Below are 14,197 nucleotides of genomic sequence, written 5' to 3'. Positions count from 1 at the left end.
GCTGCTGAGTTTCATGCTAAAGCTATATTTTGGAGGGAAAAAACCTCCATAATTTGCAAAAGAAATACAGGGTGTCATTCTCTTTCTTTGGTATGTAGAGTTGCTTTCTTCATGAAACCTTACCCTCAGAAGGATATGCTTGCTGGCTTAATTGGCCTCCTGGATCCATGAGGGCTGTAGTTGTAGACACTGGTCTGGGGACACACAAAAAGACCTTTATTTTCCCTTTTCTCTTGAATTTGTGACCTCTATGTTCTTTAAATGTTGTAATCATCAGGTACTATTGCCATAAATCTTTCATCATAATAATCTATACTAGCCTTCATTATTGTAAGTGCTAGTGATTGATGTGAAACACCACCAGTGAAATGAAGATGTGTTTCATACTTCTACGCATGAAATCTGTAGTCTTAAAAGCTAAAATATATTTTTCAATCGAAACCTTTAATTTACAAGAATCAAGTGCAGTCATTGTCAGAGGGACAGATCTAAGATGCAATTCAAAGGCAGTACTGTCCTTAATTTGTTTTGTGGATATTGAACTTGGTATATAAACATATGCACAGCCATCAAATTGCAGACTGGTTGAACCCTCTGGTAAACTATAGTTTTAGTGATAAGGAGCAGCCATCCAAATCCATAGCCACAGATGGTTCTGCTTCCCTGAGTAAATGTTTTAGTTACAATTTCCCTTGATTGTGTATTTGTTTTGTTGGTTCAGAAGACATTTCTTTGATTCCTGATTGGCCTTTTGGAAATGTTAGGTTCCCAGACCACCTGGGGAAACCTGTTGTTTATGTCTGAACCAAGTATTTGAGATGTCTCTGCTGTTCTGCCAACTGTGGGTGATGTCCACAAGTGCAGTGTAAGCAGACAAAAAGATGAAAGTGTACACAGGGCTTTCTTAGACTGAAAGCTACCTCTCAAATAAAAACTGAAATGACTTAGCACCTTCTGGAGTTCCTTATTTTTCTCTTATTTAAAGGTGATAAGGATTCTCAGGGATTTTATTTTCAGAGTTAATCCTTAGAGGAGAGGTAGCTAGTGAGTGACCTGTTTATTTCAGTGCATGTCCGCATGTTCCATGCAGCATGGTGACCAGAGCTTGAGCTAATGCCAATCACACTGTAGTGCAGCTGAGTGCTGTGTTTCCTTGTGCACCAGAAATACTTAATCTTGCTTCTTACTCTCGAGAATGACTTGTTCATGCTCCCTGATGGGGAAGGGCAGTTGCTTGGGGCTAATCAGCTATGTGGAGATCAGGTGATTGTAGTCCCTTTCAGCACCAGGGTGCATTTGACCCTTTCAGCACCAAAGCATGTTTGACCTCTGATTGCTGTGACCAAGGTCTCTATTCTGCCACTTCATTGCATGATACAGGCATGTCTGCATTCCTGTATGGTATGAAATTAACTTGGAATTTTACTTTTAGGAAGGTCTAACTCCTTCTTTCATTTCTTGCTCATAAACCACACATACTTCAAGTTTTAGCTCATAAGTTATACTTTGCTGCATTTGCTTAGCTCTCATTTTATCTTAGATAATGTGTTATTTTTTCTTCTACCTTTTTGAGACAGGTGACACATATAACAATAGATTGGTTAAGAAAACCAAGGCAAGTAGCACAATAGAACAATTTAAAAAAAAACGTTTGCCTTTGGAAAAGGCACTTCTGTTTGGCTTTACTCAAGCTGCACTTGGATCTGGAGGTGTGCCAGTCCTGTGCTTGGCAGGCATGTGGAAGCTTATAGTAGTGCAGCTTTTCCATCAGAGATGACCTTGTCTTGAACTAGAAATAACCCAGGCCAGTACAAACCCTGCAATACAGGTCTCCCTTCTCTCTCTCTTAAAAGCCAAATTTTTCTCAAACGTTGTGAATTTCTTTGCTCACTAGAGAGTAAATTAGTTCACAATAAAACCGCACAAAGATTTGTGTGAATGTGTGCATTCATGTTATCAAGAAAGATGCTGGAGGTCTTCTGGAGGATCTGCTAGCCCTCTTGTGGGTGTGGTGTGAGGAAGGAAGCATGCAGAGCAGTAGGAATTATGTGAAAGCAAGCCTTGGTGTTTCCCCTCTGCATTTTCTTTTCCTAGCAAAAGTGTGGGGCTGTGCCTGCCAGTCTGGGGATACCATCTGTGTTGCACAGCCTGCTAGGCTGTTACAGAATTTCACAAGAATTAATCTGAAATCACAGTGCTAAGCTGTGTCCTGGCCATGGTGGCTGCCTGGAGATACAGCTATTGTATGGCTCTTGAAGCAAGGCAAGCAGCAGCCTGTGGAACTGCCTCAGCCTGGCACTGCCAATGTCATCTCCTACATGAGCAGCTAATGGCTGTGGGACCTGACCAGACCCAACTTACTGAAAAGGGTAATTGTTTCATGAAATTAAATTTGTGTGTAAAAATAAAAAAAAAATATTGAGGAGGTAGAGTTTGAGCGTATGAGAGAACTGGACAAATCTAATTATGGCAGTGGTATATTTCCTCGATTTAATTTTGTTCTGGTTTTCCGTGTGTTGCTTTCTCATTAAATGCAAACTGGAAGAGACAGTTTGCAGCACTGGAACAAAATATTTTCTGCAGATGTTTTTGAATATAATTTTTTTTTGGTGTGTATTACAGTAAGTTAGCTATTGAAAATGTTATACCTCAGAGCCCATTTGGTAATTTAGTGGATGGATGTTTTAAGTTAAGGCTTAACGGTCGTATTTAATGGCTACACATTTTGAAGGGATGCTAATACCTTTTTGTCAGTATCTTAATAGGACTTTGGAGTAAAGTTGGGACCCGTGTAGATCCTGCATAAGCTTTTGTCACCGTCCTTACTGCATTTTTTAAAAATATCCTAGACTGTTTCAGGAGGTTTTATTTCTGGTATTGTCAATTGTATAGTTGCCATTGTATTGAAATGCCTTTAGACACCAAGAAGTTTTCAGGTACATCAGGTAGGTTAGTGTTAGTACATGTGCAAAAGATCTGCTTCCCTTGTGCTTGCCAGGAGGTGTAAGTTTAGGCTGAGAACACCTGGGCTCTGGGCACGCACCTGCTGGCAGCCCTGGGCTCAGTCTGGACCATGGCAGCTTCGGAGGAACAGCGATGGGAGCAGTGCCCAATGTTGGGTAAGAGCGACGCAGCTGCAGTCCCAGTGAGGCAGTGCTGCTTGCCCTGGCTGCTGTGTGCCTGGGCCTCTGGCACAGGGTGAAGCAGCTTCCTGGGGTGGGAGCTCACCCGTGGCAGGGGGAAGGACTTGGCCATGTGCTGGGTGGCTGAGCTGCTGAGCCGTGTCTCATGTGGTCACTGTAGTCTGTAATTGCATGTCCATTTTTCCATCTTGACACCAGTGCATGTAATACCAGTGATTGATACTGTTACTAGGGGGTTATACCGTTAGTGATGCCACTATTCAGAAACTCTCAGTAGGTGACAGTTGCTGGTACAAGGCTAAAGATTTGTTCCTGCACCCTTTTTGCTGTTTTAACAGGAGATAAACCTGGAGTTTCTCACATGCCAGATCTTTTTGTATCCTTAAAGCTTGCTGAGAAGTGCAGTTGAGATGAGTGCATTCAGACATTATAGTTATGGTCTCATTTGAAAGTGATGCTAATCACAGAACAAGATTCCAGTGTGGGCAAGCAAAAATACTGAAAAGTTTATGCAAGCCTAAATATCAGGTATCTTTGAGATGAAACCTGCTTAGCTTTCTTTACTCCCTGTTTGCTCTGAAGGGAATTTAATGGGAGTGAAATGATGAGTGTAAATTTAAGGGAGTAGTAAGGTGAGGGAATTCTGATGCTCAAGTAAGAGTTGGAAGCTGTTTTCTTCTGGTTTGGGGCAGTTTTTGTCTGTTTCCCAGTTCATATTGCCTGCTATGCTTCACTAAGTATTTCATTAGCTGTTTCTGGATTTAATGTTTCATATACCTACATGTGAAAATTAATTGTGTAAAATTTAATAGGCTTAGTGTAGTAGAGAAGTATTGGAGAGTCTTGGGTTTACAGGTTAACTTGTTTCCTGCTCAGCCTAGCACGTGGTTTGAATTTATGCTTTTCTGAGCAAGATGAAAACAGCCCTTGCCCCACAGAGCCTTTTTAATGAAAAAGAGCTTTACATGGGGCTTCAGAATAATCTTTTTTTTCCAACACACAGCTTCTGGATAGTAATTGCAGTCTGAAAGATTAACCTATGATTTTTTTTTCTGCTTTGCTTTCTGTAAAACAAGAATAATTTGATTCTTTGCCCTTTTTAGATCAGTCATAGAAGTTCTTGTGTGCTTACTGCTATTAGATGTGCTGAGAAGGCATATGGTAAACACTTTGATTATTACCCTTTGTTAGAGCTTACAGTTCATCTCATGAAGATGCAAATTAAAAAAATCTCTGGTCTTGTTTAGTGTATGAAATAAGATTAAGGGGTGACGTGATCATAGATGGTTAGAGATTGCTTGGGTAAAATTAAATAATTGAGAGGTTTTTAAATAAACAGGCACAGAGGTAAAATTGTTTAGTAGTGAAAAGGGTTGTGTGTGTATGTGTATATATATATATATAATCCTTATATATGCATGTAGTTATTTATGTAAATAACATATATATATTTAGATCACTGGGACAATTTTTCATCCCTAGAAGTAAATTTAGGATGCTTTTCAAAGAGATATTATGATATTATCTAGTTTAAACAGGAATCAATTCTGTAAAGTCTGATGTCTTGCATAACACAGGGTATTGGTCTGATGATGACTGTAGTCCCTGAACTGTATTATCTGAGCCTGTTCTAGCTGACAATACTTTTAGCAGAGACATTGTGCCCCTGCTCTGCTGAGGGATTAGTTCCAGTACAATACAGTGCATTACTGTGCAACCGCTGGCTGGTTTAGCACTCCCTAATTTGACAACTTGTCCCAGTGTGCTGAGGCAGGAGAGATTTAGGGGATTAAGTTTCATGTGTGTGGCCTGGAGGTGCTGCAAAGTACATGTAAACAAGAATTGGGTGTGTTCATGCTTTGGAGAGGAGCAGAGGGAAGGATGGAAAGCAAAATGTTGTTTGGGAAGTTGCCACATCTGAGGAGATGTGATTGGAAATAGGTAGAAAACGCCTGATTGTCTGCAATTAAGAGAGTAGCCTGAAAAACAGGTGGGGTAGGGCCATGTAGAAGACAAAATGGGTGAAGTCAAATTGGTCCTGGAGAAAAATCTCAGTGGCAGACTGCCAGACCACAGGCTGGGTGAGAAGAGATGACCAGAATGAATTCTTTCACATTTTTAAAGTGTGGGTGCTGCCTGCTCTGCTGGCAGAAGTGACCACATTAAGACGCGAGAGTGGAAAATGTTTGACTGTAAGCAGAAAGGAAAAAATCACTTTCCCAGTTCATGTATGGGATGGAGAAGGAGGAGATGTTCCTATAGGCAGTGCTGGAACTGAATCTGACTTCTATGAGGACTTCTATGTGCTGGACCACACACTCAGTGTGTCCATTTAACAGGTTTGGGTGATGCACTCACGTTGTTTGTAAGTGGCCAGAAATCAGGTTGAAGGGGAGGAATCTCTGCTTACTCATTGAGGACATCACATTAGCTTAATGGCAAACTGTTCTGGTTTGAAAGCAAAACCAGTGAGAGACACCAAGTCAGAAATACAGTTTATTAGGAAAAGGGAAAAAATCCAAATACATGCAATAATACAAAAGAAAAACCACTGACAGAGTCAGAATGCAGCCTGACACCCTGCTAGTTAGGGTAGTGGCAGCAATCCAGATTAAATGGTCTTGTTGAAGTGGTGATCCTGTGGAAACCATCTGGTAGCTCTTGTCCTCTGGAAACCAGTGGGTAAGGACAGCATTCCTCTGGGAATCCAGTGGAAAGACTGCTTGTTGTGTCCCAAATCCCAGACTATATCCAGGTGGGGATGCTTAGCTCCTCCCTCCTGGGTGGAGCATCTCGCAATGGGCTGATATCATTCTATGAGTCATGCAGTGGGTCCATTTAACAGAAATGGCTCCCAGAGGGAGTTAGGATCCCTGAGTCATGTGGAAAAGGCATTGATGGGCCCATTAACAGGAGATAAGGAAAAAACAATGCTCCTCCTGGTTTCAACAGCTCTTGAGGATGGGAATAGAACATATCTTTGTATTGTAACCTAGGACACAAACTTAGCAAGAGAGCTGTATAGATTTCAGAGCATGAAGTATCCCTTGAGGAGGCCTCAGGCTGGTGATGAAGGTTTGTTGTTTGCACATCTCTTTTGGGGGGAGATGTCATTCAAACCTGATGCAGTCATGATCTGTTTCTGCTACCTCTCAGCTCCACAGCAGGGTGGGACATTGTGTAAGAGCAGTGACAGAATGAGAAGGGAGTCTGTCTTTGGTGTGAAGCTTCCCTGTTGTGGTGAGATGTGCTTTGTTTTTCCTTTGTGTTTCCTAAATGCTGGTAGAATGCTGCTTTTTCTCCTAGCACTGCCTTCAGATTTAGTGGTAAGTTAGGGAGGAAGGACCCCATCATCACTGCTGGATCTCTGTGTTACAATCAGGGGAAGTGGCTGAGCTGGTGAGAAGCTGCTAGCAGTGCCACAGATGCCCCTCAGCTCAGCTGTGGGCTGGTTGTGCTGGGCTGATGTGTGCAGCTTGCTGTTGAGCAGCAGAGCTCTGGGAGGAGCTGCCTGGCTGCGGGCAGGACCTGGCCCTGGCTGGGAGGAATCTCGTGGGAAGTCTCTGCTGGGCGACATTGAAACTGCTCGCCTTACAGTCCTGTCATCACTGGAATAACTATCATGCAAATCATTGATATTTTAGGCATGCTGTTCCTTTTCATCGTCAGTCAGCCTTTACTTAGTAGTAGAAGGGAGAAATTTATTTGGCACCTGTCATAATTGCATCAGTTCATCAGTGTAGAAAATTAATTTTCTTTCAAGCGTAGAATAAAAACATATGAAGAAGAAGCTTCTTAAAAAAACTCCTTGACTTCATTCTGCAAGTTGTTGCTAAAAGCCTTTTTGGAACTGGGGACAAGTTGTGTTTTTGGGATGCACTAAAGCTTGCTTGATGTTGAAAATGTGTTTCCCATCTAGATTTCTAGAAGAGACCTTCCCAAGCTGTTTTACTCTGGAAGGCAATGAGACATGCCTCTGGACCTTTATGAGCCTTCAGAGTTCATTCCTGTAAGGACAATTAATGGCCTCTGTGCTGGTGCACTGGATTAGTGAAAGAACAAGAGTGCTTAGTCTGAAAAAGGAGCTTGCCCTCTGACTGACTTCACAGCAGTAGAAGAAGGCAGCAGAATAACCTACTGAGTAGGCATTTTCAAACTATTGTTTTAGACATCAAGCTGCAGTGTTTTATTTGCTTGACCTTCCAGTTGTGTAGAATGCTTTTAGAAAAGGCGTATGATTAATTTTTCTTTGAAGACTTTCTCTACTTAGAAATAAAAGCTATTTTATTACCAAAATTTCCTTAATTTAGAAGGAAGTAAATGTATTACAAGCTTCTGTACATATTTATCAGATTCTGTGTTCAGTCAACACAGGTACAAGTGGATCAAGTTGGTTGTTACTGAAGGAGCTATGTAAATCCTGTATTACTTTTAGCATTCTTATTTCATTTAAAGAAAAAAAAAACTCCTTATGATGTTGTTAGAGAGAAAATTTGACCTATATTATATACTTTGCGTCCTTAAATGCAAATGCTAGTTGTAGACTATTTATGCCTGTTTTGCACATCATATAATCTTTAATGATGTTTTTCAAAGGTTTAGCTAATTTTCACTTTACACGAGAGGGTAAGCTGACAAGGGTGGTACCTCCTGATCATTAAAGAAGTTTCTATACTGGAATTAATGTGTACAAACCATACAGATAAATTAAGGTTACTCTCCAGTGTCATATGTGGGATGTAATGAAACCTTCAGAATAAAAAAATCTGAAAAATACTCTTGACAGCAGTGCACATCCCTCAGTGAAAAATTCAGAATCTGCAGTAAAGAGTAGATTGATCATGCTCTGTGAGTTTTGGTGGTTTTTTTGGTATCTTTTTTTCAAGCAGGGTATTTCTAACTTTATCTAACATGTACATAATTAGTCTGCAGCAATCCACTCATTTGTTGGAGACAAGCTCTCTCTGTATCAGCAGGTGTTGGCACAGTCCCAGTAGATCAGCAGGTAGCTTTGGGCCCTTATGCTCCCATTAGAATTTGGAACAAGTTTTATGTGTTTGGAGTTGAGCATTTTGGCTTAGTTTCCTCTGAAGGGGGTGTAAATTGTGCACATCGAAACTGGTCTGTCATCCAAACCAACATGTAATATCTGAAAATGTTGGGGAATTTGCCTCAAGGCAGCACAGCTACTCTAAAGAGAGCACTAATGTCCCTTAAAACATGGAATATGAGATGAATATGTGCCTTTAAGTATACTCTGTGCCTGTAGCCACACAGAAGCTTTATCTAATTGGAAGGTCAGTATAAAATATTCCATGTTTCTGTTTGTATGTAGCTGTACTGCATCTTTTTATCGTTCTTATTAGCCCTCTTTGTCGCATCTTTTAAGCTTCACACTGCGCATGTTTTGGTGTGGGTTTTGTGTGTTTGGGTTTGGTTTGGGTTGTTTTTTTGGGGCTGCTTTTGGAACTTGGAAATATCTTTTTAAAAAGGTAGCTTTGTAAGCAAATTATTAGTTACTTACAGCTAAGAGCAGTGTGTTAAGTGAGCCAGAGTTTTTCTTCTTGATAGTTAATCATTAAACCCATGGAATCACAAGCTTCTGCAGTCATTATTAGTTGTGAGGCCAGTACATGAATTCAATTTGATGAGGCTGCAAGAGTGTTAAGAATGCGGAGGAATTAGTAAAATTATAGAATATAAGAAGTTCAAGCTATATTCTACAAGTTACTTTGTAAAATAAGAAGCTGAACAAACTGAAATAAAAGCTGAAATTTGCCTTAGAGGGGAATAATGAGGAATGAGACACTCTTACCTTTAGAACTTGTTAAATATTGTTCTTTTTCTGTTGTCTGAAGGTGTATTTCACTGAAACCAAGCATTTCACAGAAGTGTTCTGGTTGTACAAGTTCCTTTTCTGACAAAAGGAAAGAAGCAATGTAGCCTTTTCTTTGCTGTCATTGCTCTCACAGCAAGGAGGCTTTCATTTGAGATGATACCAGAGAATATTCTGAATTGGTAGGGACCCATAAGGATCTTCAAGTCCAGCTCTTGAGTGGATGGCCCATATAGAAACTGAAGCCACAATCTTGGCATCACTAGCACCAGGCTCTAACCAGCTGAGCTAGGTGTTGGTGGGTCCTTGCTCCCAAATTGCTATTTAAACTCTCCTGTATTTTTTTTTCACATTTAACTTGCTTGTAAAAAAAGTAAAATTACTGTTTTTACAATGAAAGCATGCAGAAGTTTGATAAAACTGGAAATCTTGATTTCCAAGTCTGAAACAACATAGAAAAGTGACTCTTCAGTAATGCATAATAAACATACAGAAACATTCAGAGTTCTGGGCAGGTCATCAGCTTGAAGTAGGTGAATCTTCAGAAAAGATGGTGTCATTTGCATGGGCAGTTTTATGGCTGATGCAGTCTGTACTGTGGCTCAGACAACCAAAATCCTTCTGGCTTGGTGAAGAGAAATTCTCACTTCTCAGTCATTAAGGAATTCTCAGATCCCTTCTTTTTATTCTATACTCCTCTTTTTGATTACGAGAATTTCTAATAGTTCTTTTTATCTCTTCCAAAACAGAATTAGACCTCAGTTAGCCAAAGAGAAGATTGAAGGATGCCATATCTGTACATCTGTCACACCTGGTGAACCTCAAGTGTTCTTGGGAAAAGATAAGGCCTTCACTTTTGATTATGTCTTTAACATTGACTCACAGCAAGAAGAGATCTATGCACAGTGCATAGAAAAGCTGATTGAAGGTTGCTTTGAAGGCTATAATGCCACTGTCTTTGCTTATGGCCAGGTAAGCTTCACAATGTTGTTTTAAAGCATTTATTTTGGAATAAACAGTGTTTTGAAACTGATTTTTCTCTTAAATTTCTGAATGCATTAATCTGGTTTTAGCATCGCGGGTTTATTTTCAATGAGTTACCCTCTAGGAGAGTGTTAAGTTTATATAAATTCTGTTCAGACTGGCAGTTGAAACACAATATATATATAGGCCACAGATCTGAATTTAATAGTAATGCTGAAAATAGTATCAGTCCGTATAATTCCTGAATTCACCTCAATGCAGCAATACAAATTATTGACCTACTCACTTGCACTATAGAGATAGGTTCTACTGAGATTCTTTTCTGAGCAACTTTTCAACCCACTGCATTTTTAGAGACTTTTGGGAATAGGAGCTTTTTAAAAATAGATCCTGGAGAACTTCAGGCCACATTGTTTGCTTGTGGGCAAAATGTAGAGATCAGATTCCAAAGTCAGAGAACCTTTCATCGAGAACACACCCTCTTAGTACACTGGGCACACTCAAAGCTGAGCACAATGTAGACAGTGTTACTGTCTTCCAAATATTTCTTTACAAGTTGATTGTATAAAATGTGGTCTTGGATGCTGAATTTCACCTGTTAGGTGTTGCATCTCAAGTTAGCCAGGTGAAGTCTATTTCTAGTCAAACAAAGCAGTTTGCAGATCCAGTTTAGCAGATTATGTTCAGCTGTGTGATCCTATCTTTGTCTTAGACTTGGCCCACTAATTAAGTGAAAACACTACACTACCTTGACTTCTATTGGACTTAACATTTAATTAAATTATCTTCCTAGTGAAGATAGAGCTTGTATTCTTTAGTATAAAGTGAGAACAATGGGAATATAATACCTGGGATATTCAGACATCTTAATTAAGGGAGTCATTTGATCTACTTCAGTAAAGAATTGCAAATGCTGCTTTTACCTTCAAAATACACGTTTCAATTAACAGCCTTGGTTGGAAACATTAACTCATCTTTTGACCTAGAGGAGACAGCTCAAGGCTGATGTGGACTGGGTAGGGAGAGTTTCTAGGGGAAGGGTTATGAAAGATTGAACTGCTCTCTGCCTGCTTGTATGTGATCTCTGGATAAACAGTAGAGTTTGTCCAAATTCTGCTGTTTATCCATTTTCCAAAGTGACCTGTTGTTGTGTGTGTTAATATTGTAAAGATGGCAGGTTGATGTGAACGTTAGTGTGCACAAACTGTATTTCTGTGATGATTTGGTGCTATTAACGTGTTCTAGTGACTACTCCTTTTTCAAATTAGACAGGTGCTGGCAAAACATACACCATGGGCACTGGATTTGATGTCAACATAACAGAAGAGGAGCAAGGCATTATATCACGTGCTGTTAAGCACCTTTTCAGATGTATTGAAGAAAAAAAACAAGGTGCTATTAAGCAAGGACTTCCACCTCCAGATTTTAAAGTGAATGCACAATTCTTAGAGGTAAATATAATCCACATTTGTGGATGTAACTTTATGAGGATTTTTTGGTAGGTTTTTTTTTTTAGAAAACCAATTAAATGTTTTTTCTGGTTGCTTCTTTTAAATTTTCTTTTCTCCCAAGATGTTTTGAATTAACATATAAGATTTCACAAGGAAAATGTATGGGATTTGCTTCAGCTCTTCAATTTATGAAAAAGTCCTTTTATCTTACTCAAATTATTTTACTACTTCCCTTTATAGTGTTATTTTGAAGTATAGGAATATTTGTTTGTCATCATTTATCCCTTTCTGTTTGTAGGGCTGTTGCTCTTGCCTATTGGTAATTCTTGACACAACTTTAAAACAAAAAATTATAAAAGCCCCCTAACTCAACTTTGTGGCTTCAAGTAGTGACCATGCTTTGCCTGCTTTTGTCACTTTGTCATAGATATCTTTAGCTTTCAAAATCTGTGTGGCAAAACTGCTCCCCTTGTACTTTCTTGTAGACACAGTTACTGGTAAGGGGCCATAACATGTGTAATCTTTCTGACCTGCAGCAGCTGTTGCTTTATGCCTTGTAGGGTTTATACTGTGTCTCCTGGCTGTGGAACTGCTCTTTAAATTGATTGATTTGGGTGTAACGTATTTACATTTACTACCAGCCTGCAAAATCTGATACTTCAGGCACACAGAGAGGCAGAATCAATTTTAGGAAGAGCAGGTGTAAATCTGTTTTGCTACTTCAGTATGTACAACTTTATCTGCTTGGGGGTAGAAACCCCCACTTCAATATTACCCTGAGAAACGCTGTTAGTTTACTTCAGCAGCAATAAAACCAAGTCCTTTAGTCATTAACAAGCTGGCATTAGTTTTGCATCAGTCTAGGTTTGGTGTTGCTACCCTTATGCAGAACCTTTTGTTGCTCTGGCTAATATTTGCCCAGGGAGAGTTGGCTTGAGCATGTGCTGTGGGAATGCTCCACTCTGTGCACCAGGGAGCTGCAGCTTTGCTTAGGCAGCTGCAACATGAGTAGCCTAAGGAGCAGTAACCAGTGTGGTTTCTGAATTTATTGTGTTTTTTGACATAACATTACAAATATGATTGAGTCCCAAAATACAGGGCAGTGATTAAATGTTACAGTGAGAATGGTATGAACAATTGCAGCCATTGCAATGTGTTTCAGCTGAACTGTACATACTGAAACCTGTCTTGTTTATCTATTTAAAGAAAGGTTAAATGATGTATATAATAATTTCTGCCTTAAAAAAGAAGTCATTTTAGTTGGTAGATTTTTTTCTTTTACTAAAACTTTCCCAGCAGGAACTTTTTCAGATTAGTTTGATATTATACACTATTCTTGTGTCAAAAAGTATCTTCTTCCTCCCGTCCTGTCTACCATTAGAGCTGGGTTGCATAAACAATAATTTAGTCGTTGAGCAAGTTGAAGCAAGATTGTATTTTTGGAATAACTTTGAAGTCTTACAGCTGGATAACTGTTGGGAACAGTGACTTCTGTTTGCTACTTTCTTGCCTTTCTTTAGTTGGCTGCAGTCTGGCTCCCTTAACTCCTTGCTTTCCTGCTTTTTCAAAAGACAGGCATATGCAGTCCCATCCAATTGCAGGTGTGTTATCAGGATCTGCTCCAAACTGTGGCATCAGTTTGTTTGAATTTGTGAAGGTAAAACATTAGTAAGAAGATTCCTACATAGGCTATCTATGCCTAATAATTAAATATAATTCCTTTTTTACTGTGTAAAGGATTAAAAGCATCATATTCACAAATGCTGTTTTTTTTCTTCTCAGGGATGACTTTTTGCTTTTGAGAGGAGAAAGCCACTTCCTTTCATTGCTATGAGAAAGTACCTTGTGTGAACAGAACCACTACAGATCTGTTGTAGTGGTTCTTTGACTGTTGCCTAGGGATTTTGATCAGGAATTGAATCAGTCCTGGCTGAGCTTTGCTGGCATGAATTAGTGTAACTAAATTAGAGACACTTGATATGTTCCAGGGTACACAGGCAGAGACTTCAGCCATGAAATTCAGTGGGATAGTGGTTTTTTTCTGGGTGGGTTGTCTGGATTTTTTCCCCCGATATCTTCAATCTAAACACTGCATAAAGTTGAGGATATTCTCATGGACCACAAAAGCCCAGCTCAAGAAGCCATGCCATAGTATTTTTGGACTGATGCTTGGTGTCTTTAAGAAGCAGCTTGCACGAAAACTATTATTATATGTCAAATTCCTTCCTGCCCAGGAAGATTTCCCTAAATGAGAGCCATAGAAATGCGGAGGTGTGAGAGAGGAGATGAGGAAAGGTGCAATGGCAGGGAGAGCAAGTGGAGTGAGTTGGAAGTGTTTGGAGCAGGGTGCAGACAACTGAATCCACAAAAGAAAAGCCCAAGGTTAAATCTGAAGACAGCAGGTGCCTGCCACAGAAACCACTCTTGTTCTGCTGGCACCACATTCCTCCTCTTCCCTGGTCCCACCGAAGAATTTTATCTCAAATCTGGCAATGTGAAGGAATTTACTGCATCTTGGGGTGGCATAATAGGAAGTTGTGCAGGTCACTTAATTTGCAGCTGCTCTGTCACCTGTTGTCCTTGTAAGTTTGGATGTCTCACATCTTTTGGGAGCTGAGACATTTGGATTTTTACAACTTTTGGTATGTGCCACGCACAGATTTGATAGTCATTGGAGGAATTCCTCCAAAAATTATATGTTTTTTGTCTTTTTTTCTCCTCAGCTTTACAATGAAGAAATTCTTGATCTGTTTGATACCACACGTGATATTGATGCGAAGAAT

The 14,197-nt window shown here is 39.7% G+C and overlaps 1 protein-coding gene across 1 annotated transcript in view; it reads left to right on the top strand.

Annotated features, from left to right (window-relative positions):
- KIF21A (kinesin family member 21A) overlaps positions 1-14,197 on the top strand; it is a 114,416-nt gene that overhangs the window by 47,898 nt on the left and 52,321 nt on the right. Inside the window, 3 exon segments of the mRNA XM_031059012.1 lie at positions 9,729-9,951; positions 11,232-11,414; positions 14,138-14,196. Coding sequence (XP_030914872.1) covers positions 9,729-9,951; positions 11,232-11,414; positions 14,138-14,196 — 465 coding nt within the window.

This window comes from Geospiza fortis, unplaced genomic scaffold (assembly GCF_000277835.1).
Source record: "Geospiza fortis unplaced genomic scaffold, GeoFor_1.0 scaffold424, whole genome shotgun sequence".
NCBI classification, from domain to species: Eukaryota; Metazoa; Chordata; class Aves; order Passeriformes; family Thraupidae; genus Geospiza; species Geospiza fortis.
The sequence above is the reverse complement of the archived record's forward strand: the minus strand, read 5'-3'. Positions and strand labels throughout refer to the sequence as shown.